A 27,802-nucleotide genomic window follows, 5' to 3' on the forward strand; every position below is an offset into this window, starting at 1 on the left:
TGATTAGAAGATGTGGAAATATCTTGGATCATGCATATGTGGAGAAAGATCCTTGTGAATTTGGTTAGGAAGAGATTGATGGGGTGCTTAAACCTACAAAATGTCTAAAACCTCTACCCATAGAACTTACACGTACATGTACTTGCAAAACCTGTGCTACAAACAAGATGTCCCTGTCGATATGTTCTTCTCAAATATTCAACATTTTGCAAATGTACGAGTGATTGCTGAAACAAATAAATTAGGTGGACTGTGAAAATGTGTCTAAAACCGGGGTGATAAACATTATTTTTTTCATATTCAAATCATAAACATTGTTTGGTGTATACACAAAAGGATTTTAAACCATTATTATTTGTTTCATTTCTACACATTCTTCCTCTATTATAGCTGCCATTTTGGAAAATGGTGGATGGGTTGCTCTGAGGAGTCGTTTTCTGCCTCTATAAGACTACTTGACATCCCAAGCCTATGTTTTGACAGCAAAATGAAGTATATAGGTCTCATGGTTCCTGAAACCTTACCTCTTCACTGCAAAACATCCACCATTTTTAAAAATGTAATTCAGAAAAATTTGGCCTTGATCAGCAATGTCTACCCAAGCTAAATTACTTCTCCAATGATCCAAAAACACAAATCAAAAAAGAAAATCTCTGGACAATTTTTTTTACGGAGGTATATCATGGAGCCAGGATTATGAGAAAGGAGTGGCCATTCAATTCTCACCCTATGCTAACCACCGAACAACAGACGCAAAGGCACCCGTGTAGACAGACTGACTGACATGTATACACATTATCTAAGAGACTTACAGGTAACTATTAGGACAGATACAGCAATTATGGGCATATGAAGAGGTGTGCACGCATTTGGATAAACACACACACACAAAAAATGTTCAGAGGAACTAAAAGAAAGTTAGTTGGAAAGATGGATGAATACATCATTAATACTGGGGAGATGAAAAAAAAATTGGATGAAATTAAGAAGTTGAGGGAGGAGTGAAGTACCATCATCCATGTAATCCTTGACCCCTCCTGGTATGCTTCACTATTGCTGGGAGATGGAATACTTCAGTGTCCGTGCTCATCCTAACCTTACCCACCTAAGGGTAACACTACAAGAACACTCTGTATGCCTATCCCTTACCTGCTCGGTTTGCTATCTTCCTACTTATCTAGCACCGCAACAGAACGCATGACTCTCAATCGTATTATTATTTGACACAAATAAGGTTGCCTGATCACTCTATATAGACTGGACAACTTATAAAATATCCGGGATTATCCTTTCACAAAACACTTTTGTCAGGTGTGTTAGTCAAATGAGTTCAACTGAAATAACCAAAGTTCACACTGGTTCGGTAAATCAACGCCTAAGATGATAAAACATGGTGCTTGACATATAAGGAATAATCTGCCTAAACTAGCTCTAATGCATTCTGCATCCATCAACTTAACCAGATTTCAGCCGTGGTTATCTATTCAATGGTATGCCACTGAAATTGATGTCACAAACCATTGATACATTTCATTGTGAATTGTTAGGCGGGGAGTCCAATTTCGAATCCCCTGATGCTACAGATTAGTAAATAGTTGCAATATGTGCAAAAACACTTGAGGCATGCAGGACCCTGCTCATGCAAGCGTCACTTAACCTGGGCACCACTTAATAACAGGGTCTATCGCCTGATGACACTGCAATGATAAGGACTGGGTGAGGATAATCAGGGGCGTAGCTTGGTTAGTAAGACTGAGGGGTGGGAGCTTCAGATTTCTCAACAATCACGCTGGCACAATGTTAGAATAGATCATAGGTCATGATGGGAGCACAGGAGGGGCTTAAGGGGCAGAGGAAACAGACAGGAATGTGTATTGGGGTACCAAGGGGAGGGGGGGGCGTTAATACCCCAAACATCCCAACCCCCCGAAGCTACGCCCCTGAGAATAATGGCTGTCTAGGTCATTTCCATTGCAGAATTTACGGAAGTGTCAGTTTCAGAAGTAAGAAGGAGTTGGTCTATCAGTAATGCAGATCACAAAATGAAGTACTTTTCATCTCCATAAATAATCTGTGTTCACTTCTTTGATGTTGTTTTAGTAGAACTATTTAACAATCATAATTTTGAGATCTACGCTGCTGACCAGCCACCAGCCCACGACACGTGCAGGAAGGACCTTTTTTAACAAATGTGCAGAATTTCTTCTGTACAAAAGGCTGGGAATCCTTGACGTTCGACTGGATTCTTGAACTGAAGATCATAAAATAAATGTCAATCACTGGGTTTAAAATTACTTTTAAAGACAATGCAAATTGGAAATCACTTTGACACTTACCAGTTTAGAAAAAGTGAGAGAGACCCTGCAACAGAAGAAACAGACTTTTAAATATTGCAACTTAAATAATACCTTGCATGTTCTTTGTGTAAAGTACAACAGCAGCGAATTGCTGTTCAATACAATGTATTCAAACTAAAATAAAGTGTGTGTTTCATTTTCTGTTTTGTAACATAGATTTACAGATTTAATATCCCACTATTTAACCCCACTGATCTAAACTACAAAAATTTCTCGGGCAAACTTTCCATAACATTTTAGCTTTCTGGTGCCATAACAAACAGGCCTGATATTACTGGTGTCAGTTCAGTCTCAATCAGGGGTGGCTCCTCCGCTATAATGGAGGAGCGTTGCCTTCCCCACCTCCCCCCCCCCCCCAGATGTGGCTGTTGATGGTGACAGGTACTAGAGGTTGGTAATTCTGGAGACTAGTAATAGAGCATAGGTACTTGTAGGTTAGAGATGTATTGTGGAGACTGGAACAAGGGAGGTAGAGAGTGTATACATTGTGGAGGGCACTTTTATTGGGAGGTGTACATGGATGCTGGTAATCCAAGGCTGGAGTAAGTTGGGGTCCAATGGGTGGCAGAAAGGAAAACAAAGTTTAAACGTTTGCCCTGCCTCCTCTGTCTTGCACCACATCCCCTCGCTTTTCTTCCCCCTTTTCACCTCCTGGTTTTCCCACACTGTTCACCCTTCTCTCTTCCATTAACTTCCCACCTCCACCCTTTAGTCATACATCTTATTATCTCCCTCCCTATTCATCACCCAGACCCACCCCCCACCTGCTCTCTACCATTCATGTGTCTCACCCTCTCTTCCTCCCTTCCCTCTCCCTCCCTCAGAGATCTGAAGTTTCCCCTCATCAGTAGTCTATAACTCATGCATCTCTGTAACACCTTGTCATTCTTGGTCTTGTAATCCTGCCTCTATAATGTGAAATTCAAAACTACAGATGGCAAAATGTAAGGAAAAAACAGGATTATATAGGTTCCACTCGCCTGAACCAGGAGCGCTTCAGATTTGTGTATCTTGCCTCCTTCTGCTTGCGTCTCCCTTCTTTCGGTCTCCTACCAGTTTTCTCCTATCTCCTCTTTGTCCATCCGCCCTTCAGGACAACACTCTGCCTCCCTCTTAGTCTTTCATTCCCACTCAGCTACTCACTATTCGGTCTCCCCTCACTGTCTCTGCTTGAATGCTCTCATTTGTTTTTACTTACATTGCTCCTAACTCGCTCTCTCTTGCCCTCTTGCTTCTTCATTCCTTTCTCTCATTCGCTCCATTCCCTCTCTTAATGTATCTCTCCTTTCAACTCCCTCTCTTCTCCCTTTCCCACCCATTTGTTCCACCACTCTTCTGTTTCCATACATTTTCTGTTGACCCGTTACATCCCTGTTTTTTAAGTTTCACCTAAGACACTGCATGCACATTCTGTTCTGAGACATGTTCCCTTGGAATCAGCTTAGAGCCAGCCTGGTGCTCACCACTGGTTGGCCTTATTGTTACTGTCATTTGCTTGCTTCTCATGATGGCTTGCATGGGGTTTCATTCCCCTTCAAGAATGTGTCCCTCCCCTGGAGAATGGATGCATTACTGTGTCCTTTCACTGCTCGTTTTTTATGCTACTTTTTTCTTTTTAGTTAAGCACACTGCAAGAGTTAGTGTGAGATCCAGCTGTTACTCTTGTGGCTTCTCTGCCCCCACCTTTGTCTGTGTGTTGCTCTGTCTCGCTGTGTGCTTCCGTACTTTTCTTGCACCCTGTCTCAGTGTTTCTCTGACTGGTCATGTGCTTCTCTGCTCCTCTTGTGCTGTTTCTGTTCCCTCTGCCACCTCACCCACCCCTTCTCTGTTTTGCTTTGTCTCTCTGTGTGTTTGTGTCCCCTCCATTTTGCTTTATCTTGCTATGTGCTTCTCTGCCCCTCATGCATTTTATTTTCAGGTACTGACCCCACGCTGATTGATTACTAAAAAAAAAAACCTGTGGCGTTTTGTTGTCACGTGCCATTACCAAAGGCAATAAGTTTCAAAGCCACAAACTTTGCTTGCCAATGCTTATTTTCTGTGAAAAGCGTGTATATTTATGTTGGACATTACTACATCTCCTGCCACTACATCACCTCTATTTCATTGTCGGATGGGCTACTGTTCAAAAAGCCATGTCTTGAGGTTTTTTCTGAAAAGTAGGCGGTCCTGGGTTTTGCGAAGGTTGGTGGGGAGGGAGTTCCAGGTCTTGGGGGCGAGGTAGGAGAAGGACTTGCCTCCAGTGGTGGTGCGTTGGATGCAGGGGATTGTGGCTAGTGCGAGGTCAGCAGATCGGAGGTGGCGTGTGGAAGTTCAGTCTTTCGTTGAGGTAGGTTGGGCCTTTGTTGTGGAAGGATTTGTGTGCGTGGATGAGGATTTTGAAGGTAATCCTCTTGTCTATGGGGAGGCAGTGAAGGGATTTGAGGTGTGGTGTGATATGTTCATGGCAGGGCAGGTTCAAAATGAGGCGTGCAGCTGTGTTCTGGATTCTCTGGAGTATGCGTTTGAGTTTGAGAGTGGTGCCGGCATAGAGGGCGTTACCGTAGTCTAGCCTGCTGCTGATGAGTGCGAGTGTGACGGTCTTCCTGGTTTCTGTGGGAATTCATTTGAAGGTTTTTTTTCAGCGTGCGGAGTGTGTGGAAGCAGGATGAGGTGACTGCATTGATTTGCTGGGTCATGGAGAGGGAGGGGTCTAGGATGATGCCGAGGTTGCGTGCGGGGGTGGGGGCGGGGCCTTGGACGGTGGGCCACCAGAAGTCGTCCCATATGGTTTTGTTGGGGCCGAAGGTGATGATTTCTGTCTTGTTGGAGTTGAGCTTGAGGTGGTTAGTTGTCATCCAGGTGGCGGTGTCAAGGAGTGTGGCGTGGAGGTTGGATTTGGCAGTGGTGGGGTTGCGGGTGAGGGAGATGATGAGTTGGGTGTCATCTGCGTAGGAGAGGATGGTGATACCGGCTTTGGGCTTTTTTAGGAGTGCAGTGATTTCTGCGTGCTTCCAGGGGTCTGGAAAGGTGGCGGTGTCGAATGAGGTGTTGATTATGTTGCGGAGCTTGGGGGCAATGGTAGGGCTGGCTTTGTTGAAGATGCGATGGGGGCAGGGGTCAGAGGGGGATCCAGAGTGGATGGAATTCATGTTTTTTTCAGTTTCTTCATTGGTGGTTGGGGCCCAGGTGGTGAGTAGGTTTGGGGGTGTGTGGGGGGGTATGAGTTGGGTGGGTGAGAGGCGTGTGTGGTGGGTGTGTGTGGTGTGAAGCTGTTGTGTATGTCCAGGATTTTATGGTGGAAATGGTTGGAGAGGGAGTTGCAGAGGGTTTGTGTGTGTGTAGGGTCTATGTTGCTGGCTTTGGGTTTGGATAGCTCTTTAATGATGATGAAGAGTTCTTTGCTGTTTTGGGAGCTGTTGTCAATGCGTTCCTTGTAGTGTGCTTGTTTGGTGGTGTGTATGAGTTGGTGGTGGTTGCAAATGGATTTTTTGAGGGTGGAGAAGTTGGTTGTAGAGGGTTCTTGTCGCCAGGCTTTCTTCGCTTGGCGGCATATGCGCTTGGAGTCTTGGAGTTCAGTGGTGAACCATGGGACGTATTTGATGTTGCGGGCGGTGATGTTTTTTCTCAGGGTCGGGCTAGTGTGTTTATGCAGGTAGTGATCCATTTTGAGAGGTTGTTGGCCACGGTGTTGGGGTCGTCGGTGTGGGAGGGTGTTGTGCGACAGTTGGGAGTTCAGGCATTCTGCGGGGATCTTGTCCCACATGCGGTATGGTGTGGTGTGTTGGTGGTGGTGAGTGGGGTGTTTGGCAAAGGAGAAGTGGAAGCACTGGTGGTCCGTTCAGTGGTGTGGGTGTAGGTGTAGGTTATGTGTTGGCTTGAGGTGAAGATTGCGTCAAGTGTGTGTCCTGCTGAGTGGGTGGGTGCTGTGACCAGTTGTTTGAGTCCTAGGTTGGCGAGGTTGTCTAGGAGGGAGGAGGAGTTGTGGTCTTGAGGGTTCTCCAAGTGAAAGTTGAAGTCGCCGAGGAGGATGTCGTTTGTGGATGTGAGGGCGTATGTGCTGATGGTGTCGGCGATGGCGTCACAGAAGGTGGGGCGTGGTCCTGTGGGGCTCTAGATGAGTGTGCCTCTGAGGGTGTTGTTGTTGTTAATGTGGATTAGGAAGTGCATGTGTTCTGCGCTGTCGATGGTGTCTTGGGAGTTAGTGGTGACTTTAATGGTGTCTTTGTGTAGGATGGCGATACCACCTCCTGGCTTGTTAAGGCAGTCTTTGCATTGGAGTTTGTATCCCATGGGGATGGCTGTGGCTATGTTGGGCTCTGAGGAGTGGTTCGTCCAGGTTTCTGTGAGGAAGACGATGTCAAGTGTATGTGATGTGATGAGATCCCAGGGTTCAATGGCATGTTTGTGAAGGGAGCAGGTGTTAAGGAGCAGGCAGTTGAGATGGTTGTGGTGGGTGTGGTTGATGTGTCGTAGGATGTTGTTGCTGTGGGTAGTGGTGGTGTTGTAGGGTGTGTTCAGGTTGTGAGGTGTTATGTGGTGGGGCCCGGGTGTGAGTGCAGGGGCTGTGCGGGTGTTTATTGCATTGGGGTTTTTGTTTTTGGCGGGGGCGCTGGGGTTGGTGTGGGATGTGGAGCTGAAGAAATGGTAGGTGTAGCAGGTGAAGGGGCCCTGTGTGCGTGTGGGGCTGGATTGGGTGCAGGTGGGGTGAGGTCCTAGGTTGAGGGAGTGGAGGGCGAGGGCGGAGTAGAGAATGAGTGGCCTCATCTTGAAGAATCATTAAACTAAAGCTTGCGGCTCTACATATCTTTAAGGTAACAGCTGATTTTAAATTGAAATGTAACAGAGAATAGAGAAACATTACCTCCTCCTCTGAAGTCAAAGAGTAGAGAAATATCTCCTGAGATAATCAATTTGAGTGGCACTAAGAGAGGCCTGCCCTGTTTCATCAACAAATCATGGGTATCCATGACATGCACTGGGCCAGCTATGAATAGCTTGGTTTAATCAGGCTTCTGGCCAAGCATCTGGCAGGGTACCGGGAAAAAGCCAAGACTATGGAGAATGTCCCAGGTTCTCTGGCTTGGGCTGTTGCCTGAAGGATTTCTAGGCCTGTGCGAGATACGCAAGAGTAATTGGAAATTCTCATCTACCTGGGGAGCTTAGGAGTTATTTAGTTTGTCGAATACATTAAGATTACATATAGAGTAATGCTAGTAAATTATTTTACGTTGTTCCCAGTAAAGATAAATTACTTGGGATTTTATAGCAGGTTCAGGTTCCAACCTATTCAGTTTATGATTCTGGGCTTTCCAAATGTTACCATCCAGAGGTATAATGATTTATTTGCCCTTGCACACTAGGGCTATGTACATGTCTAAGATACAGTAAAATGTACATAGTTGTGAGAGATTAATGTGAAAAAGAAAGCTCAGAGAAATAGCCATCCTTGTCAAATTTCAGCAAAAGCAGTGTCCTTGTTTTGGTGTGGTCATTGATGAAACTGCAAGCTCAGTAATACATGCCACCTTCTTTGTTAACCTCCTTTGCAAAAAGAAAGCTCATTTAGCCTTATTATCCTCCACTAAACCTAAATCAACAACCACACTTACCTGTGCATAAACGTAGCCAAAATATATACAAAGAGGAAGCAGACAGAAAACAGATCAACGCTTGCACACAGATTAAGAGTAAGGACGTTTTTAAAGCCTTTCTGGATAAAATGGGCCATAGCAGTAGGAGAAACGATGCTCGGAAAAGTAATGATTCTTAGTTCATATTTTTATGGTGCCTTTCGTTTAATGTCAGCAGCAGGGGCAGCTCCTCCACTATGGCGGAGGAGCGCCACCCCCTCCCCCGCCCCCCCCCCCGCCAGCAGCAGCTGCTGCAAAACCTTTGCAGTACAACCATAATAAACCTGGTTGGTGAGATCAGGCAGAGACTCTCAGTCTGCCTTGGAGCAGGCTGGGAGCCTGTGCCTGCAGTGGAGGACTGGAGTGGATCGGAGCAGCGAGAAAGGTATGCTTTTTTATTATTAGATTTTTTCTTTTGCTGTTCCACCCCGCCACGCGCCGCATAGCCCCACCCCTTTTCCCTCCCGTGAGCTGCAAATGGTCAGCAGCGAACATACAAGCTCAGTAAGAGACCAACAGCTCCTTTTCTCTGAAGTGGCAGTGTTTGCCTTTGGTAAGGTGGCACCTGCGAAGGGCAGGCCTTTACAAACGAATCCTGAGTTTAGTACTATACTGACTTGTGTTGATAGTAGGGAGCTACATATACAAGGAGGCGAAAGACAGGCCGAAAGGTCAAGGCATACAATCAGATTCCAGAGCTCAAGACTCACACATGCACACTTTAGGCACGGCCACTGGAATTATGCGGCAGAGGGGGACCAAATTATGCAGCATATTTTGTGATAGTGTTACTTTTTTTTTTTGTTACTTTTTTTTAAACTTGTTAACAGTTTATGGGTGCTAGTTGCACCTCATTAGGACCAGTTTTACCCTCAAATTTACCACTAACCTACAGAAGGGTGACCAGTCAACCTTTGCAAAGGCCTCTCACTGCACGACAACACACGTCACTGTGTTTTTAGTAACATTTGAAACGGATGACCAAATAATTAATTTTTTTGGTAAAATATGCAGATTATCCAGCAGATGATGGATTATGAGGCAAACTCTGCAAATCTATGATTATGTGAAAATTGCAGCAGCTGCACAATCGCATAATTTCAGCGGCCCTGACTTTAAGGTACTCCATTCTGAACATTGATAGAGGCAGCATACATGGAGTTAATTCACTTGTCACTTCTTTCATTTAAAAGCACAGAAGGGATGTTTCTATAATAATAAATACAATAAATATAATAAATTATTGAAGAAGCAAGTAAGTGAGCACTGATCTCCTGCACATTACGGATACAGTCTTTTCTGCATGGTGGATTATCATTATTCCTTTGGTCATGGAGGAGGTGTTCCTATCAAACAAATAACAAAAGGAGACCAAAGTTAGTTTCTGTTTGAATGGAGGTGATGGACAGGCACAACTGAGGTCCAAGTTGGTAGTGTACACTGGATAGGAATTAATGAAGCCCCAAAATTATTTTGAAGGGTATAAACCAAAGTAAACTCCGAAGCTAAGGGGGTGACTCCCAAAGGTAACTTACACACTTGAGCAGGCTTACTGCTTTTTGGCTTCACTCAAAAAGTGTAACTTTCATGTCTCCACCCCCTGAAAAACGGTGGAAACCAGCTTTACGGGTGTAAGTTACTACTGCCAAAGAAGTAGTAAGTCCAGCACTACACATTGCCAACCAATGGCACTGCAACACCATCCCATAGACATTATGTAGATAGGGAATTTAAATAAAACCCCGTAGAAAATAATGTTAAAATAATGTATTTAAAAAATCAAAAATATAAATATATTTAATATGTTAAAATATATTAAAATACATATGCATTATTTAATTTTTAAATATCGTAACAACCACTTTTTAATGTAAAAATCTAATTTTAAGATGTATAATTGCATTACTTATCATTATTTCTATACCCTATTTTTAATAGTTATTAAAAGATGTTTTGTAAAACATTTTATACCAAATGTATTTATTTTAAAGTATAGATAACATTTTTATTTGAATATATGTAAATTAAATAATTCAAAATAAAAATAATAGTGCTGTAGCATTTTTGTTATTCTAGATTTTAAATAAATACATACGATTAATTTACATTAATATTAAACAAATATATTTTTTATATTTTTTTCAAAGTTAAAACAAACTTTTTATTTTTTTCTATACTTTACCATAAGGAGCTCTTTGCCTCAGCAGCAGAGTCTCCCTCTGATAAACTATAGGTAAGAGGCAACTTACCTTTTTGAGTAGGTTTACAACTTTTGGTTATATACAAAATCTGAGTGCCAGTTACTCCATACAAAATAAAAAGTCCAGAACCACACCTGGTCAACCACTAGTAGTGCAACACTTTCCCAAAGACAATAATGGAGGTAGGGATTTAAAATAAAACTCCATTGGAAATAATGTTAAATTAAATTATGTTAAATAGTAAAAAGTATATGTAATGTAACAATAATTTCTATAACTTTTTAACAGAATGAGGGCCTGATTTAGATCTTGGCGGTAACGGGTCCACGGCCACTTTTTCAAAGGAAAACTCTGACCACCCGATTTAAATTTTGCCGGTCCCATGGTTGACAGAATACCTGAGTCCCACTAACTCAGCCAAGGATTCCCATCTGCGTCGATGGCACCATTCGGAAATAGTGGCTGGCGGTGGAACTCTAGTAACCCTTACCGCCATGCAGGTTTCAATGTGCCTTACCCTCAGGCCAACTGTGGCGGTCCAACCTCCACATCTGAGTTGGTAGAATAAGAGGGTAGGGGAACAAGGTAAAAACTTAGCTTATTTCCTGATTGCACTTCCATTGTCGACTGGACAAGACCTTCCATTGCTGCAGCCACTGGACCACGGAGAAAACACAACCTCCCCCATCGCCGACTTGAAGGTAGGTAACCTGCATTGCCTGGATCCGTTGTGTGGCCACTGCACATGAGCTCGGGACCACTGCTTTCATATACATGTCACAGTATTTTTTTTTAAATGAGTGTGGCATGCATATTTCAGGGAAATTATGGTGTCCGACATAGATGGGGACACACTAGTACAAGACACATATCGCACACATGCACAACTGTTGTTAAGGTGTCAGTATTCATTGACAAATTAATGGTGGCACTACAATGGCGTTACAATCACACTTGTCAACTATGTCCATGTATGCACATTACAAGAGGACCTGTACCTGCCATGTTGTGCTGCCAGTTGTGTGTGTGAGTCAGTATGTGTGTGTGAGACTGGATTGGCTGGTTGAGGTGGATGAAGCTGAAGTGGGTGATGTGGTAGTGTCGGAATGTGTGCCATTTGCATATGGGTGTGATGTTGTGTGTGTTGTGCTGCTGTGTACAACATTCAGGTGAGTGTTGTTGTGTGGCAGTCGATGTTGTGATGTATGTAGTTGTGCTTTTGTGTGAGTGTGTTTGGGTAGGTTAGTGTGTAGTTGTGTCAGTTGTGATTGTGTCGTGTGTGTGAAGTAGCAATGTTGTGTGTAAGTTGTGTCATGGATGTATGTATGTTTGGAATGTGCTTGTGGTGTTGGAATGGCAATGAATAACATTGTGTATGTGGTGTGGTGTTTTGTGTAGGTGGACACATATGACTAAGGTACAGTGTGTGTGACTTACCTCTATTCTTATAGTCATTGCCATTGTACAATATCCATTGGATCCAGCGACTACCTCACTCTGTCAGCAAGCCGCCGACAGGACATCCTCTGCAGGACTGTAACATCCAAGTATGGTCAGCGGGAAACTGCCAGCCTGACGGTCAGGTGGTGCAGCTCGGCCGCAATACATCTAAGTACAGCGGGCGGAACACCCTCAACTTGGTGGTCGACTTGGCGGTGTTCACTGGTCCACCGCCTGAGGGGACTGGCAAGATTTAAATTCAGGCTCTTCATTGTAATTAATTATATACATCAGTTTTAACATTCATTGCATAATTGAAAAATATATATTTTTTGCTTTTGCTGGAAATATTTTTTTGAGGGAGACTCTGCATTTGAGGCGGAGATCTTTGAATGGTAAATTAGGGGAAAATATTAAAAAGCTTATTTAACCCTAAAGCAAGTCAGACTGCAGTAATTTTACACTCCAACCTTTTATCACATCGCCGTCATCATTCGTTGTCCTTCATAGGTAGCTACCAGACTCCCAGGAATTAATGATTGCTATTGACAAATAGAATTGTAGATGGGTATGTGTGAATAATGGGGCTGTTTTTCACTAAGGGGTTATAAGTGACATCGAATAGACAATGACAGGTAAGCTCGAGTTGTCTATGAAGTCACTCATAACCCTGAGGTGAAAAACATCCATTATTCACGTTTTACCTATGTGTAACTGTATATTATGTATGCCCCCCCAACCACACATAATATGTCATACATTACATGGCTTCTGCTCCCTATCCTAAATTAAAAAAATAAAATAAAAACTGTGTGTCATCCCACCTACATCTCCTTCAGAAGCTGTATCCTCAGCGATGCACTGACAGGCTCTCAGAGAGTGGGTAACAACTCATGATACCCACTGTTGCTAAATCATAGCAGTGAATACCAAAATGTAGAATCGGGGCCCCTATCTGTGGCCTAACATTTCCCCCTGTAGCCCCTGAGCTCCACTGCCCCCCCTCAGTACAGTACGCTGACTGGGTCTGGCCCCTGGCCCGAGAAATCCTGAATGGGTCCGGGGAGGAGGGACTCTCCATATACTTTGCAAGTATGCCCCTCAAGTTTCGTTATGCCACTTGCTTCTCTCAGGGCAGCTGCAAGCGTGTGCTGCCATGGGGGCAACACATTCAAGTGAAATACGTGCAACTGCTTCAAAGCCACTATGTTTCACAGTGCAGGCAGCAACCCGCTGCTCTTTCAAGAGGGATTAAAGATTCCCTTACAGGCGGGTGCAGTGAGTGACTGCACCTGTCTGTAAGGGACATCTTGGGGGTCCATATGACCTTCTCCCTGAGAGTACGCTACATCTTTGTGGCGCACTTTCAGTGTACCTTCTGGCAGCTTCTTTACCTCTGTGCATGAGTCCATAATACAGCTTGGGCGCAGAGGTAAAGAGATTCCCTCATTTGCATGGGGCCACACCCCCATGCAAATGAGAGAACATTCTCTTGAGATAGACTGGTGCACATATATTACAGGAGGGGCCGCACAAGCGTCTGCAGCTTCTTCTGTAATACCAAAGAGCCCCGGGGACACACAAAGAGGACGCACATGCCAGTTGCACCCCAGGGCACTTTCTAGAATACAGCCTCCGGTATTCACACCAGCTACACTCAGTGAGAGGCATCCATTCCATATAGAATTATGGATGGCTAAAAGTGAATAACAGGGCTGTTTTTCACCGAGGACTTTTGAGTAAGAACAAGAACACAAGAGCAAAGCTCAAGTGCTCTATGAGGTCACTCAGGTGAAAAACATCCCTATTATTCATTTGTAACCATTTTATGCACTATATGGCCCCCCATATAGCCTACTTTCAACTGCCACACCAGGGCAGAGAAGTAATGGGAATTCATAAATAATTTGGCTTCTCCTCCTTGTCCTATCTTTCAGAAATAATAAAATAACTGGCCTCCGGCCCTCTATGTCATCACATCCCTTTCTGTCTTTCCATAAGAGCAGAGAGTCAGTGCTGTGTAGTTAGTCCATCAGGGAGTATTCCTTTATGATGTGGCATATGACATATCGTCTGTGCCATAGCCATCAGTAACCAGTTTTAGAATCCGGCATTGATGCTAATGGCTACTAGTCACAACCATACACAACAATGTAACTGACCCTGCAAAGCCTCTAGAGTATGAGGAACTGCTACTGACAATGTAATTGTCATTGCATGAGTCAAGAAAAGGAGCAACTGCTGCTGGCAATGTAATTTATCCTGCAAGATTCTAGGGCAGGGGTTTTCAAACTGGGGAGTGGGCTGCCCTAGGGGGGCCTCAAGTGAACTTGCAGGGGTTAGGGGGCACGTTCTGGCCAAAGGAAGCATACTGCTGATAACAGTGCTTTGTTTTAAACAGAAATAAATGAGCAGCAGTAAACCACTCTGTTTTGGGGCACCACTAACATATTTTGTCATTTATATCCTGGCTGGGAGAAGGTGTAATTTCTAATAATCACACCATGGATAATATTACACATTAGCAAGGCCTGGCTGACTAGAATGGTATGTTTTGCAATCATGTATTTGATTTCATTTTTAAAAAGGTAACAGAACCTAACTACAATGTTTAAATAAGTCTAGACATATTTAAACATTGCCAATTTCATAGGGTAGTTGAAGAATTCTGAGGGGGGCGGGGAGAGCGATGATTTTATTTTCCACTGGAGGAGGTGCGGCATTAAAATGTTTGAAGCCCGCTGCTCTAGAGAATAAACAGTTGCTGATGTAAATGATGCTGCATATTACACTACAGTTCGACAGCTTAGCGTTTCCGCTTTCTAGATGAATGACTCAGCGTACCTATGTCAAAGCTCTTTCCATTGTGCTTCCGAGAAGGAAGTCCACCTCCCATTTTGTTCGTGAATATAATGGGTGTTTATGCGTTTCAGCTACTTGTTTAGCTGCATGATGACCCCTACCCACAGTCCGCATCGACCAACAGGTCTAGGGGGGGCAGAACATGCTGAGGTTGTTCAGGTGCCCCCCCACAAAGGTTGCTCATTACCCCCCTTAATAGAATGGTATTATATGTATTGGCTGTGAGGGATCTGAATGTGTAAACGGGCTGTGTTAAAAGTGGTCATTGAGTATAAGTCCCAGATACCCACCAGTGTGAGGCAGCCCCACGGCTTTCTTTCTGATGTCTATAGTACGTTCCAATCGGGCGACCTCCATCACACACCACAATGATAATTCAGCGACATATGGCACGCTCAGAGTATCTCTTCCATAGAGACGATGCGTCTTGCATCATGGAAGGGGCTCCCTTTAGTGTGCGCAATGACACCCACCAGCACAGGCCGCTCAACAGCCCTCCATCCTTACTGTCATCAGTACTGAACCAGTGGGATGTGAACTGCAGCTAAGCAGCCAAGTAGTATACCTCCATTTCTGAAATCTGCATGCCTCCCTGTGTGTATGCTCAAACTATTGTAACCAATGCAGCAACTCCGTGGTCCTTGTTATCACTGGTTCCAGCTCTGAACTCTTGAGGTTTGGATAAGAGTCTCCTTGACCTCACCTAGCACTCCCTTTGGTAGTGGCACTTGTTTTCTTGCTCAACTGACTGTCCCAGTTTGTTCTTCAATGTCAAAGACCCAAAACACCCACCTGTGCCTTCAGGCCCCATTCCTAGTTATTGACTAGAAATGGTTGGTCTCCATTGCTCATTTGGGTAAGAAATTCTGTGGAATTCTGTGCTGATCAGCATCCTCTTGCCCTTCAGGAAAGTGAAGCCTTTTTTGAACATCAGACAGCTACCCCTTCAATGAAAAAGGTTGCAAATCTATGCCATAACCATTTCCTTTGAGAGAATTGCAGAAACCACTTCAATTGGGTTAATGTAGCCTGTCCAACTGAAATTCAGTTGATGTTTTGAATAACATCACTGGAGTGAAGCCGTACAAACATTTCTATAGGATTTGAGTGCAATATTTAGTACATGTCAGGACAATTGATAGCCCCACACTGACACCCAATGGGCTATCAATGAGCCAGAGAGAGGGATAAAGCAGTAACCTCCAGACACCCAGCCTTGTCGAATGTCAACAGTCCTGCTCCAACCCCTCCATGTTTGTCCATTTATTGTTTTGCTCCATCTTTCTCCCTCCGTTCTGGGATTATATGTATGGAGGACATTTTATTCAGCACTTTTCTGATAAAACAGCAAATTGATTGCAATGTATATTTTGAACAAACCAAGCAATAGTGACTTATGTGACATATACTAATCAATGAAATTGACTAAATCCTTGTAGTAATATCAACTGAAATCACAGCAACATCTAAGCTTCTTGCAGCTTACCAAAACTGGAAATATTCTGAAAACAATGACAGCAAGTGGAACTGCGGACACAAAATGTATTTTAGTGTAGCTGCACTTTTAATATAATTGAATGTAGGTGAAATAGTTATTAACACCATTAAAACCTATTGCTTTTTCTCTCCCCCAAAAATGTAATTTGTTGAGCATTTGTGCCGAAAGAAAGGGGACTTAAATGTGTGTAAAGTTCCACACACATGGCACCAGATCAGAAAAAAATACCAGTCTGTATTCCTCAATAAAAGATAACCCAAGCATAGTAGGCCGAGGAAAGGAGCGATGGCAAATAAAACAAAGTGAAACTGCTATTTTAAAGAGTGGAAAACAAGCACTGGTGTTAAAGTAGTTAATGTTGCAAAAATTAACTTGAAGTGGGCATGCTTGCACTGTCCTTGTTACTATTCTGCTAGCTAGTGCACATCTGTGAAATATGGATAGAAACAAAATGTTACATATTTAGAAATGGAAAGTGTTAGAAATGGGGTCTTTGGTTGGCAGTCAGGTCCCTGTCCAAACAAGGATCCCCACTCTAGTCAGGGTAAGTCACACACAATCCAAATTATCCTCTGCCCACCCTCTGGTAGTTTGGCACTGAGCAGCCAGGCTTAACTTCAAAGGCAATGTGTAAAGTATTTGTGCAATAAATCATGCAATAACACAGTATAACACCACACAAATACACCACACAGTGTTTAGAAAAATATATAATATCTATCTGGTTAAATGCAGGTCAAAACGATCACGATTCAATAAGTATACGTTGAAATATCACTGTAGAAATGATATAAAGTGTCTTTAGTCTTTAAAAAGCAACAAGTGTCTCTTGCAAGCACAAAGTACCTGGTTTGTATTCAAAATCTCCTCAAAGGACTGCAGAGGAGGAGATGCGTGGAAAACGGGGAGGTGTGCGTCGGTTTCGCGCACACAGATGATGCATCATTATTTTTCACACAGGGAAAGGTTTGGGTCGATTTCCAGCAAGCGGACTTGGATCCTGTTCGGGTTGCGGGGTTTTCGGACACTCCGGGGGCGATGCGTTGAAATCCTGGGCGTGCAGGACGAAGTGACAGGTGCTGCGTCGATCCGGTAGGCGATGCGTGGAAAAATGTGTTGCACGGCAGGCGCTGCGTCGATTCTTCCTCTCAGGAAGTCGGGCTGCATCGATCCGGCTCAGCTGTGCACCGATCCAGTGGGCCGTGTGTCGAATTTCCAGTCGCAGTGGTGGCGCTGCGCCGATCTCCACTCGAGGAGCTGGGCTGTGTCGTTCCGGTTCGGCGTGCAGTGAATTGCCCACTGCGATGCAGGCTGTGTGTCAAATTTCCGCCACACAAGGAGTTCTTTTGCAGGATGAAGTCTTTTTGGTCCTGAGACTTCAAGGAACAGGAGGCAAGCTCTATCCAAGTCCTTGGAAAGCGCTTCTTCAGCAGAACCAGAGAGCAGCAAGGCAGCAGTCATTCTCAGCAAAGCAGTCAGGTGAGTCCTTTGGGCAGCCAGGCAGCTTCTCTTGGCAGGTTGCAGGTTCAGGTGCAGAGTTTCTTTCCCAGGAAGTGTCTGAGTTGGTAGGGTCAGAGGCCCACGTTTAAATACCCAAATGTGCCTTTGCAGTGGGGGAGACTTCAAAGAGTGGCTTAGAAGTGCACAAGGTCCCCTTTCAGTTCCAACCTGTCTGCCAGGGTCCCAGTAGGGGGTGTGGCAGTCCATTGTGTAAGGGCAGGCCACTGTCCTTTGACATGTAAGTGTCATGCCCTCCACCCTCCCAGCCCAGGAAGACCCATTCAGTATGCAGATGTGTGCAGGTGTAACTGAGCATCCTGTGTTTGGGGTTGTCTGAGTGGAATGCACAAGGGAGCTGTCAACTAACCTAGCAGGTGTGGAGTGTAAGGCAGAGAAGGATTTAAGTGCAGAGAAATGCTCACTTTCTAAAAGTGGCATTTCTGAAATAGTAATATTAAAGCCAAGTTCACCAGTCAGCAGGATTATGTATTACCGTTCTGGCCATACTAAATATGACCTTGCTACTCCTTTCAGACCAGAATCTACCACTCAAACATTATATGAGGGTAGCCCTAATGTTAGCCTATGAAAGGAGCAGGCCTCACAGCAGTGTAAACTACACAGGTACATTTCCTGCCTTTTACCTACATAGCACCCTGCCTTAGGGGTTACCTAGGGCCTACCTTAGGGGTAACTTATATGTAGAAAAGGGGGAGTTTAAGGCTTGGCAAGTACTTTTAAAGGCCAAGTCGAAGTGCCAGTGAAACTGCACACACAGGCCTTGCAATGGCAAACCTGAGGCATGGTTAAGTGGCTTCTTAGGTGGGTGGCACAATCAGTGCTGCAGGCCCACTAGTAGCATTTAATCTATAGGCCCTGGGCACATGTAGTGCACTTTACTAGTGAGTTACAAGTAGATTAAATAAGCCAATTGAGTTCGAACCAATGTCATCATGTTTTAAGGGAGAGAGCATATGCACTTTAGCACTGGTTAGCAGTGATAAAGTGCACAGAGTCCTAAAACCAGCAAAAACAGTGTCCAAAAAGTGGGGGAGGCAGGCAAATACTTAGGGGTGACCACAGTAAGGCTGTCAGGTCTAACAGAAAATAATGTCACAGTATAAGAGTGCTTAAGCGAATGAATCTAAAACTGCCTATAGAAAATGGATACTGAAATTTGCTAGCCAGAGCAATGCAAATTCAAAGTACAAACACCCTTCCCACCTTGTTCTTACAAAGAAAATGCTGACATTTTGGCTGATCAACAAAGAGATCAGGTACACTATTACTATAGCGACATAAGGACATAGGGACCTATTAATAAAGGTGCATCTGGACATAAACCCAATGTACCTTTTTAGGTTGCGCATAGCAACGCGCAAGCACTGCTCTTGACATGTTGTAATCTATTCTGCGGGCTTTAAACACACCCATCGCTTTCTTCCGTTCCTGGGCCTGCCTTTCAAAAATCCCTTGATGTAGTTGGTAAATGCTCTACGTTTGTCCCACCTTGAGGCTGTTTTGTTACCGCCTTGGAGACTGACCCAGTTACATGGATGATTGCACAATTGGGAAGGTACCTTAGTGTGGTTCACAATTTTTAATTTTGCCTTGCTGCTTTGCTCATGGCAGTATGTTGTTTCTTCGTCTTCCTTGGTTCTGTGCATCTTGCTGTTTCTTTCCAGTGTCTGCGGGGGCTTTTTTATTATTATTTGTTTTGCAGTTTTATGTAGTGGAACTTGAAACGAAGGTAATGGAGCACTTATTTTTTTTTTTTTGCAGTTTTATATAACGCAAACGCTATACAAAGGTATTACAGTGCTTTACATAAGCACTGTTTACATTACACAAGAACACATTCATCTTTCGTAGCAAGTGACTTGCCCAAAATCACAGGATGTTTAGCTGGCACCTAGACTCGAACCATGTTCCCAAGCTCCAAAGTCGGCAGCTCTGGCCCTTACGCCACATCCTCTCCCCTAGGGCTCTTTGTCTGGTGAGTGTTGGGGCAGTCTGGGTATAACTCGTTTTTTTCTATCTAACGCTCAGTAAGTAATACAGGTTTTGCCACTTCATAGCACTCCAAAGCAGGTGTGATTCTTAACAAAATTGCTATAATTCATTTGCACCGACCTTGCAGAGATGAACAGGTGTAAAGCTGGGTAATACAGGTTCTGCCATTCTTAACAAATTCGCTATAATTCATTTGCATCGATCTTGCAGAGATGAATAGGTGAAAAGCTATGTCAGGATTATTTTTTTATCTTTTTTGCAGCTTTGTGTAGCACAAACTCGACACAAAGGTATTGGAGTGCTTTATATTTTTCAGTTTTATGTAGTGCAGTTTTATGTAGCGCAAACACTATACAAAGGTATTACAGATGAATTCTAGAGATTTTGTTAAGAATGGCACTTGCTTTGTAGTGCTATGAAATGGCAGAACCTGAATTATCAAGCGCTACATAAAAAAATGAGTTATTCTCAGACTACCCCAACATGCTCCAGACAAAGAACCCTAGGGGAGAGGATGCGGGATAAGGGTTAGAGCTGCCGACTTTAGAGCTGGTGAACACGGTTTGGCGCCGGCTCCACATCCTGTGATTCTGGGCAAATCACTTAATCTCCCCTTGCTACCAAAAATGAATGTGTTCTTGTGTAATGTAACCAGTGCTCACGTAAAGCGCTGCACAACCTTTGTAGCGGGTTCACAGTAACTGAACTCTGTTTCAAGAGGCCCAATTTACAACCAAAGGCTAAATGTCTTTTGCTATCAAGCTTGAGGCTGTGAAGTGCTTGGGTCTGGAGTCACAACTCCTTTTCCACCATTTTGGAGACAAAACCTTTTGCCATCTTCTTGCCTATAGCTAACCTATGTGCTTGGTTGGTGGCCCCCCGGAGATTATCAAGAGCACATGCTATCACCTAGTGTTAAGCTCTACTCAAGTCAGGTGGTTAATGCATCCGCTGCAGAGGTCTTGACAGAATGAGAATGTCACAGATTACAATCCTGGCATAACTTTTTCCCCACTTCATCTCTTCATGGTCGATATAAATGTATTATAGCAGTTTTGTTAAGAATGGAACCTGCGTTGACGTGCTATGAAATGGCAAAACCTGTATTACCAAGCGCTATATAAAAAAAATTAACAAATTATTGCCAGACGGCCCTAGCACGGGATGTGATGTAATGGCCAGAGCTGCCAACTTTGGAGCTGGGGAAACACCTTACGAGTCTCGGCCTCAGGTCAACATCCTGGGGGTCATTACAACCCTGGTGGTCTTCGACCGCCAGGGCTGTTTTGGAGGAAGCACCGCCAACAGGCTGGCGGTGCTTCCATGTGGGATTACGACCGCGGCGGAAGCGCTGTGGTCGCACCGCCGGGACCGGCGGTTTTCCGCCACTTTTGTCCCGGCGGTTTTCCGCCACTTTTGTCCCGGCGAGAGTAATCCTCCAGGGCAGCGCTGCTTGCAGCGCTGCCCAGGGGATTACGAGTCCCCCTCCCGCCAGCCTTTTCATGGCAGTTTGAACCACCATGAAAAGGCTGGCAGAAAGGGGAGTTGCGGGCTCCTGGCTTCAGCCGCCCACCAAGGTTGTATTGAGGGCCCCTGTGATTTTGGGACAATCACTTAATCTCCCGTTGCTAATAAAAATGACTGTTCTTGAGTAATGTAACTGGTGCTCATGTAAAGCACTATAATGCCTTTGTATCGAGTTGGAGCTGTATAAAACTACAAAAGAATAAGTAAATAAAGCACTCCAATAACTTTGTGTTGAGTTCGTGCTACATAAAACTGCAAACTGTATTACATTGTGCATACCATGCACCCACCCTTTAGGCACAGGGAAGCATGTACAGCAGCCAACAGCCAGTTCACCTCTCACAATGGGCACCACAGTCACAGCTTCACCGGGTCCCTCCCTCGAGAAAGTCCCCTCGCCACAACTAGTGACACAGGATGCCCTCCTGGCGGTGATCACAGATTCCTACACTGCACCGGAAGCCAAGGTAGATGCTTTTTGACTTTACTTTACTTTGAGACAAATCAAAAGAAACTGGCAGAGAAAATGTCTACGACTTCTATGGCAATTGTTACTCTTAATCCTCAGTCCCAGGACCAATTACAACACACCCATTATGTCCTGGAAATCCTTAAGAACTTGTAAGACAGACTTGAAAATGCAGAGGGGTGGTCCCACCACAGGAATATTTGTCTTATTGGTCTTCCAGAGGGGACGGAGGAGGTGGACCCCCCCTACTTTCTTGAAAGATTGCCTGCGGAGGTTGGTGACCCTGGCCTCCTTGTCCACCTGTCTTGTAGCTGAAAGAGTGCATAGGGTCGTGGCCACTGCCCGGAACAGCCCTGGAGTCTGTAATAGCACAGCTATTTAATTTCAAAGACCATGATTTGATACTGTCCGAAGCCTGGGAAAACAACCAAATCAATAATGCGAAAGTTATGATCTTCTCTGAGTATACACTTTCCGTCCAATGCAAATGCTTTTCTTTTAAGCAGGTCAAGGAGGCTGTGCTTCTTGGGCTACAAATACACATTACTCTTTACAACTAGGGTATGAGTCATGGCCGACCAGCAAACACATTTCACCCCAGAACCAGAATCGGCCTGGGACTGGTTAGAGGCTCAGGCAAGCCTGGTGTCTCCCTCTTCCCTGATTCCATCATCCTTTATCAAGCCCTTCATGAACAAAGACCCTGTGACAATTTGGAGACTATGCCCCAAAGGCAATGCCCCAGGCGCCACCCCAAATCCCTCCAGGTCCGCCAAAACCAACAATGTGAGGTTGAAGTGCTGGCATCACTGAAGGACTTATCCGCCACCCCCAACTCTCAACATCAGGTTCCAGGGCTTCCTGCGACAACGCTTCCTTGAGGTTGCTCGACTCATACAATGGACACACCAGAGATCACAGCACAAAAAGCAGAAGTCTTGCTTTAGGCCCCCCCTAAATCCCACTCCCTTCAGATATATTCCTGGATTTGGGAGCTCCCTCCCTTCTTGTGGCCGATACTTGTACAATATCAACCCATGGATACATACTCTCGGGCCTCTGTGAGACCTACTCCTTTTGTCCAACAAACCGAACCACTACTGCCACATGGATGTTGTTCACTTTGCTCCTCAACCGGACTATTGAGCGAGCCCGCTGGTGTCTCGGCTGTCAGACTTTCCCTCTCTGCCATGTTCCCCTGCTTGGTTTGCCACAGACCTACTTTTTGTGGGGTTCTGTGTAGGCCTTCGATATTGGTTTTGTTGTTAGGGTGTGTTTTGTTGGAGGTTCCTTTCATACAGATGATTTACGCTTTTAAGATGTCAGAACTACCCTATTAGGACCGATTTCCTCACCCTAACCAATCCTATTTCAGTCTGATCAGCACTCACCATGTGACCCCTCGGTTCCCTCACATGTAACATTCATGAGGCAGCAAAAATTACTGATGTGGAATGTAAGGGGATGAAGTTCCCTCATAAAAGCCACACAATCCACTTCATCTTGATCAGATGGAAAGTACATATAGCTACCCTACAAGAAACTCACTTACTGGCCCCTGGGATCTCCAAACTCTAATACATGGCAAGGCCAAGTACTTGGGACTTGCTTTTCTGCTTATGCTAGAGGAGTGGTACTATGTATCAGAGCCAGAGTTCTGTTTGATACTGAAGCCACTAAAATTGATGTAGATGGCCATTATGTGTTATTCCGGGAACAACTAGATGGGTCCCCCTTGGTGCTCTGAGGCATTTACACCTCACAAGCTGACCAAACTAGTTTTTGCACTGCTTTGTCGAACCGTTTGGTTGACAGGACTGGGATTCCTCAGGTGCTGGAAGGGGACTTTAAATGCATACTGGCTATGACTCTAGATCGCTCTATGCTCCTGCTTCTACAATCCTCGGCCATCCCCTCATTGAAAGCCCTCTGGGCATGGCTCGAAGGCTGGCAACTAGAAGACATTTGGCACTTAAAATTTCCACTCTGGAGAGATTACTCCTATTATTCTCCAGTTCACCTCTGCCAGTCCAGAATAGATAGATTTGTAGCCACCCCAGACATTCACCTATGTATTGTGGCTACCTCTTACTATGCCAAGATGCTGTCAGACTATAACCCTCTACAGGTCAATTTAACCTGAAGCAGCACCTGGCCGTGGTTCTGACCTGACATTTACAGACGTCATTACTTTTTGACAAGATATTTCACCAATCCCTACATGACTATATTGATCCTTAGTTTCTGCATTAAATTGGTATCGAGTATGGAAGGTATTAGAGGAAGAGCTCACCCTAGAAACATCACTACGCTCTCTCGAACAGTCACTGCTGTCCAACCCAGAAAGGGCAGCAGGCATTAAGCCCATTAAAAGCTCCGTTTTTGGCGTCTTATAAAAGCTAAGCTGCTTTGATTATAATGCCTACCAAGCCAGGTCCCACAATGAGGTTGACAGAGCAGATCGGCTTTTGGTGCACCTCGCCAGACTGAGGCCATCAACATCCACCTCACTTAGTATTTTACCAAGGGGAGAGACAATCTGACTACCAAGTCAACCAATAACAATGTATTTTGCACCTACTATAAGGCTGTTTATACACACCCAGTAGTTCCCACCACTTCAGCGTTTGTTGCCTTCCTTAACCAGCTTCCATTACCTCGGCTGACTCCAGCAGCCAAACAAGACCTCTATTTTCCATTGTCACTACAAGAACTCAAAGCGGTTTTACATGATCTGTCCGGGGGGGGGGGGGGAGGGGGAGAAACTCCTGAAGCATGTGGACTACTATCTGAGTTCCATACCCTCTTTTCTCCCCAGCTGGTACCCCTGCTGCTTAGCTTTATACCACCTCTTTGAAATGGGAACAGATCCCAGATTCCTCAAACAAAGCTAGCATTTCTATGATGCTCAAACCCCACAAGGACTTCTTACTATCTATTATTGATTTTCAATGCTGATTTTCAGATCCCCACTGAATTGATGGCTATTCAAATGCTTCCGAACCTTCCCTCCTTGATACACTCTGACAAGCTGGCTTTATTCAGGGTCGTAGCATCTCACATAACCTAAGAAGACTTTGGCATGTCATGGCTCGTTCCTTGGAAAACTTTCTGAGAGCTGCGTGTATCGCCCTAGATGTGGCGAAGGCCTTCAACTCTGTCCTCTGGGACTCTATGCTGGAGGGTCTTAAGTGGATAGGCCCTGGCCCCAATTGATGTAAATGGATCCACCTCATATATGTGGTTCCGACTGCTAAGGTCCAGGCAGGCCAAAGTATCTCACACTCCTTGTCCATAGGTAGAGGCATCCATCAAGGATGCCCTCTCTTGCCACTGCCTTTTGCAATAGCAATGGAGCCACTGGCAATTCAATTGCGACAACAGGCTGTGGGCTGGGTATACCTTTTAGAACCACTTTCCATGCAGTGTCACTATATGCTGATGACACCTGGCACAGGGAAGTGCATACAGCAGCCAACAGTCAGTTCAGGTCTCACAACACCACCACAGTCATGGCTTCACCAGATCCCTCCCTCGAGAAAGTCCCCTCGCCACAACCAGTGACACTGGATGCACATACTTCTTTATGATGGGGATGCCCAATTAGACCTTGCTCCCATAGCTTGTCTCCTGACTGATTTCAAAGAGATTTCTGGACTCAAATTCAATTGATCTAAATCCAGCATTTTCCCTCTCTGCGCTGTTTACAGACTTCCAGCTTCTCTCCCACTAGATTCTTGACTTAATCAAGAACTGGTCATATTTAAATACCTCAGGATTAATATATAACATGCACCAGAGGATTTGCAGTATAACTTAGGTAGAGCACTTCAGTCACTGAAGACACAATTTACCTTTTAGACAACATTGCCATCATCAGTCACGGATTGGATAGCTTTGATTAAAATGATAGCACTTCCCCGCCTTCTATATTTTTTAATCAATCTTCCCTTATTACTCCCTTGTTCCTCCCCCCCCCCAAGTGGGATGCAATATTAATTGAGTTTATTTGGAACAGGGGTCGCAGGCCATCCTAAACTCCCAAAAAAAATATCTCAGCCCGGTCCGCATCTCCAGGATTCACTGAGGGGCTCCCTCACTTTGCTCCTACTGCTGCTCTGCCAACACAAACCTCCCTCATATACTAAGGTTGTGTAGGTCCCTAACCAGTGATTGGACTGGAATCATTACCATACTCTACTAAATTACAGGACGTTGATTAAATAATTTCTTAGAGGAGCTTCGGATAGGCCTTTTCCCTTGCTAACACTTGGACAGAGCCTCAACTAAATCCCTGAACCTGACCATACCGTTGGCGAGTCAGGGTTTTTCCAATGAAGTTGAAAAACCCTGTACCAGCATAAATACAGTCCTGGGGGAGCTGACCACCCCCTGGTTAGCATCCGAAAGTGTCCACCTCCATAAGGAAGAGAGGGCAGACATAGAATTATCAAATTGCTCAGGACGGGGATTCCTTGAGGAGATGTTCTCTTAAACTAGTAAAGATAATAGGCATCCAGCCTGAGCATCCCACTATACTCACACTGCCCCTAATGGAAACAGATATGAGCATAGTCAATATTTTAGGTAGAGTACCTTATGGCAGAGCTTGAATATTTGACTTGAGTCACTTGACTCGTAAGTCACCAATCGTACACCTAACACAGAGGCTGCCTGTTCAAATACACAAAGTTAGAAGGAACAAGTTGGGGCAAGGGGTAATGGGTGGATAGGATGGGGAGTTATCACAAGTGGGGCGGTGGGAGTTCAATTTGGGATATTACATTATTGATAAATAATAGCAAATCTTACTATTGTATGCTTTACCACATAACTGTGTACGACTTACCGACTATTGAAAACTGTATCTGCTTGATGATGATAAAAAGATATTTAAACAAAAAATCTGCCCTGGCCACCAATACACCTGCAAACCAGTACTTGGGCCCAACCTTCCAGGCATGCTATTGGGAATGTAGGCGATTACGAAAAGTCAGTACACCTGCACCTGCATGAAGATGTAAATTTACAGGTGCAGATGTAACACTTGGTTTTTGTTAATAGGCCATATGGTGATTGCCTTATCGCCAAGATTTCCAATACCACGTCCAACTATTGTATGGTGTGAAAGTGTTTCATTTAATTTGTACTGGATGTCACTATTTTTTTTTAACTTTTATCCACTGCTTTACTAATCTTATTTCCAAAAAATCATTACAGTGAAATCCCTTTATTGGAAAAAAAAAGTATTTAAATATTTATATTTGTTACTGCTTAAAAATTATTTTGATGCGCGCACACAGGTTTTCAGGCAGCATAATAGAGTTAGGAGAACTCTGCTCCAACATTCAGTACTTGTAACAATCCAAGATTCATCTATCAGCCAAGGATAGAATTGACCCCTAAGTGGGACGGGGGGGGGAGGTGCGGGGGCGGCATTCTTAATAAACAGACATGTCTATGACATCTCTCCACTTACAGCCAAGTGCTTCTGACAGCAGTTGATTCAGTGCTCTTTTCAGAGTCCCCTCGCATGGATTTTCCAGAATCGGTATTTCTTTGCGAATTTCGCGTGGTAAAATATCCTGGCCAGGGGGCACGGCCCTTCGCACTTTTCGAGTTTCATGTGGCTTTCCTGAGAAGGCGCGAAATGACGAACTTGTAGCCCCATCTGCCTACAAAACAGGAATATTTGCGCAAAATGTGATTTTAGTTAAACATCTATGAACACTGGTGCTGAGCGGTTTCTTTATGACAAGCGTGCTTTCTTGAAAGAAAATTTCATTTGTCTTTAGCTTTCAAATGTTTTTTTTTTTTTTTTTTAATATATTTTTATTAACATTTTGTTTTTACACGGTTTCATATTTGTTCATTTTACATGCATTTTTTGCTTATATTGTTATATTCTTCTTTTTGCTCATTGTTTGCACTCTTTATTATCGTTGGTCTTAATGATTTTTATTCCATAAATTGTGCACATTTACTTTGTTAAAGTATATTTTCTTTCTGTAATTCGCTGTGCTGTGTAATCAACAATCAAACAACAAACTTGGATCTCTTCTTCCTTGTAACTTGGGAGAGTGGTGCTCGGGGCTAGATACAGGAAGGTAAGGGTGGTGGGAGGGGAAGAGGAAGGTGAGGGGAAGGGAAACCCGAGGTGTGCGATGTACAATTTCTGTTGACAATCGTATTGAGCTAGTTGGAGGTAGGGAAAGGAGGAAGGCGAGAAAAAAGAAAATCAAAGGACCACAAACGGTCAACTTTACGGCTTCGTGCGAATGGCTTTTGTAGTTGCTGGCTTGAAGGTACTATAATGTGCCCAT

General features: G+C 44.3%; 1 protein-coding gene across 1 annotated transcript in view; it reads right to left on the reverse strand.

The window, feature by feature from the left end:
• Positions 1–27,802, reverse strand: part of LOC138262410 (uncharacterized) — a 232,154-nt gene that overhangs the window by 47,535 nt on the left and 156,817 nt on the right. The window contains exons 12-13 of the mRNA XM_069212312.1: positions 26,959–27,154; positions 2,337–2,361 (exon numbers count right to left, since the gene is read on the reverse strand). Coding sequence (XP_069068413.1) covers positions 2,337–2,361; positions 26,959–27,154 — 221 coding nt within the window. The remainder of the gene's footprint in view (positions 1–2,336; positions 2,362–26,958; positions 27,155–27,802) is intronic.

The sequence above is a fragment of the Pleurodeles waltl genome, chromosome 2_1 (assembly GCF_031143425.1).
Source record: "Pleurodeles waltl isolate 20211129_DDA chromosome 2_1, aPleWal1.hap1.20221129, whole genome shotgun sequence".
NCBI classification, from domain to species: domain Eukaryota; kingdom Metazoa; phylum Chordata; class Amphibia; order Caudata; family Salamandridae; genus Pleurodeles; species Pleurodeles waltl.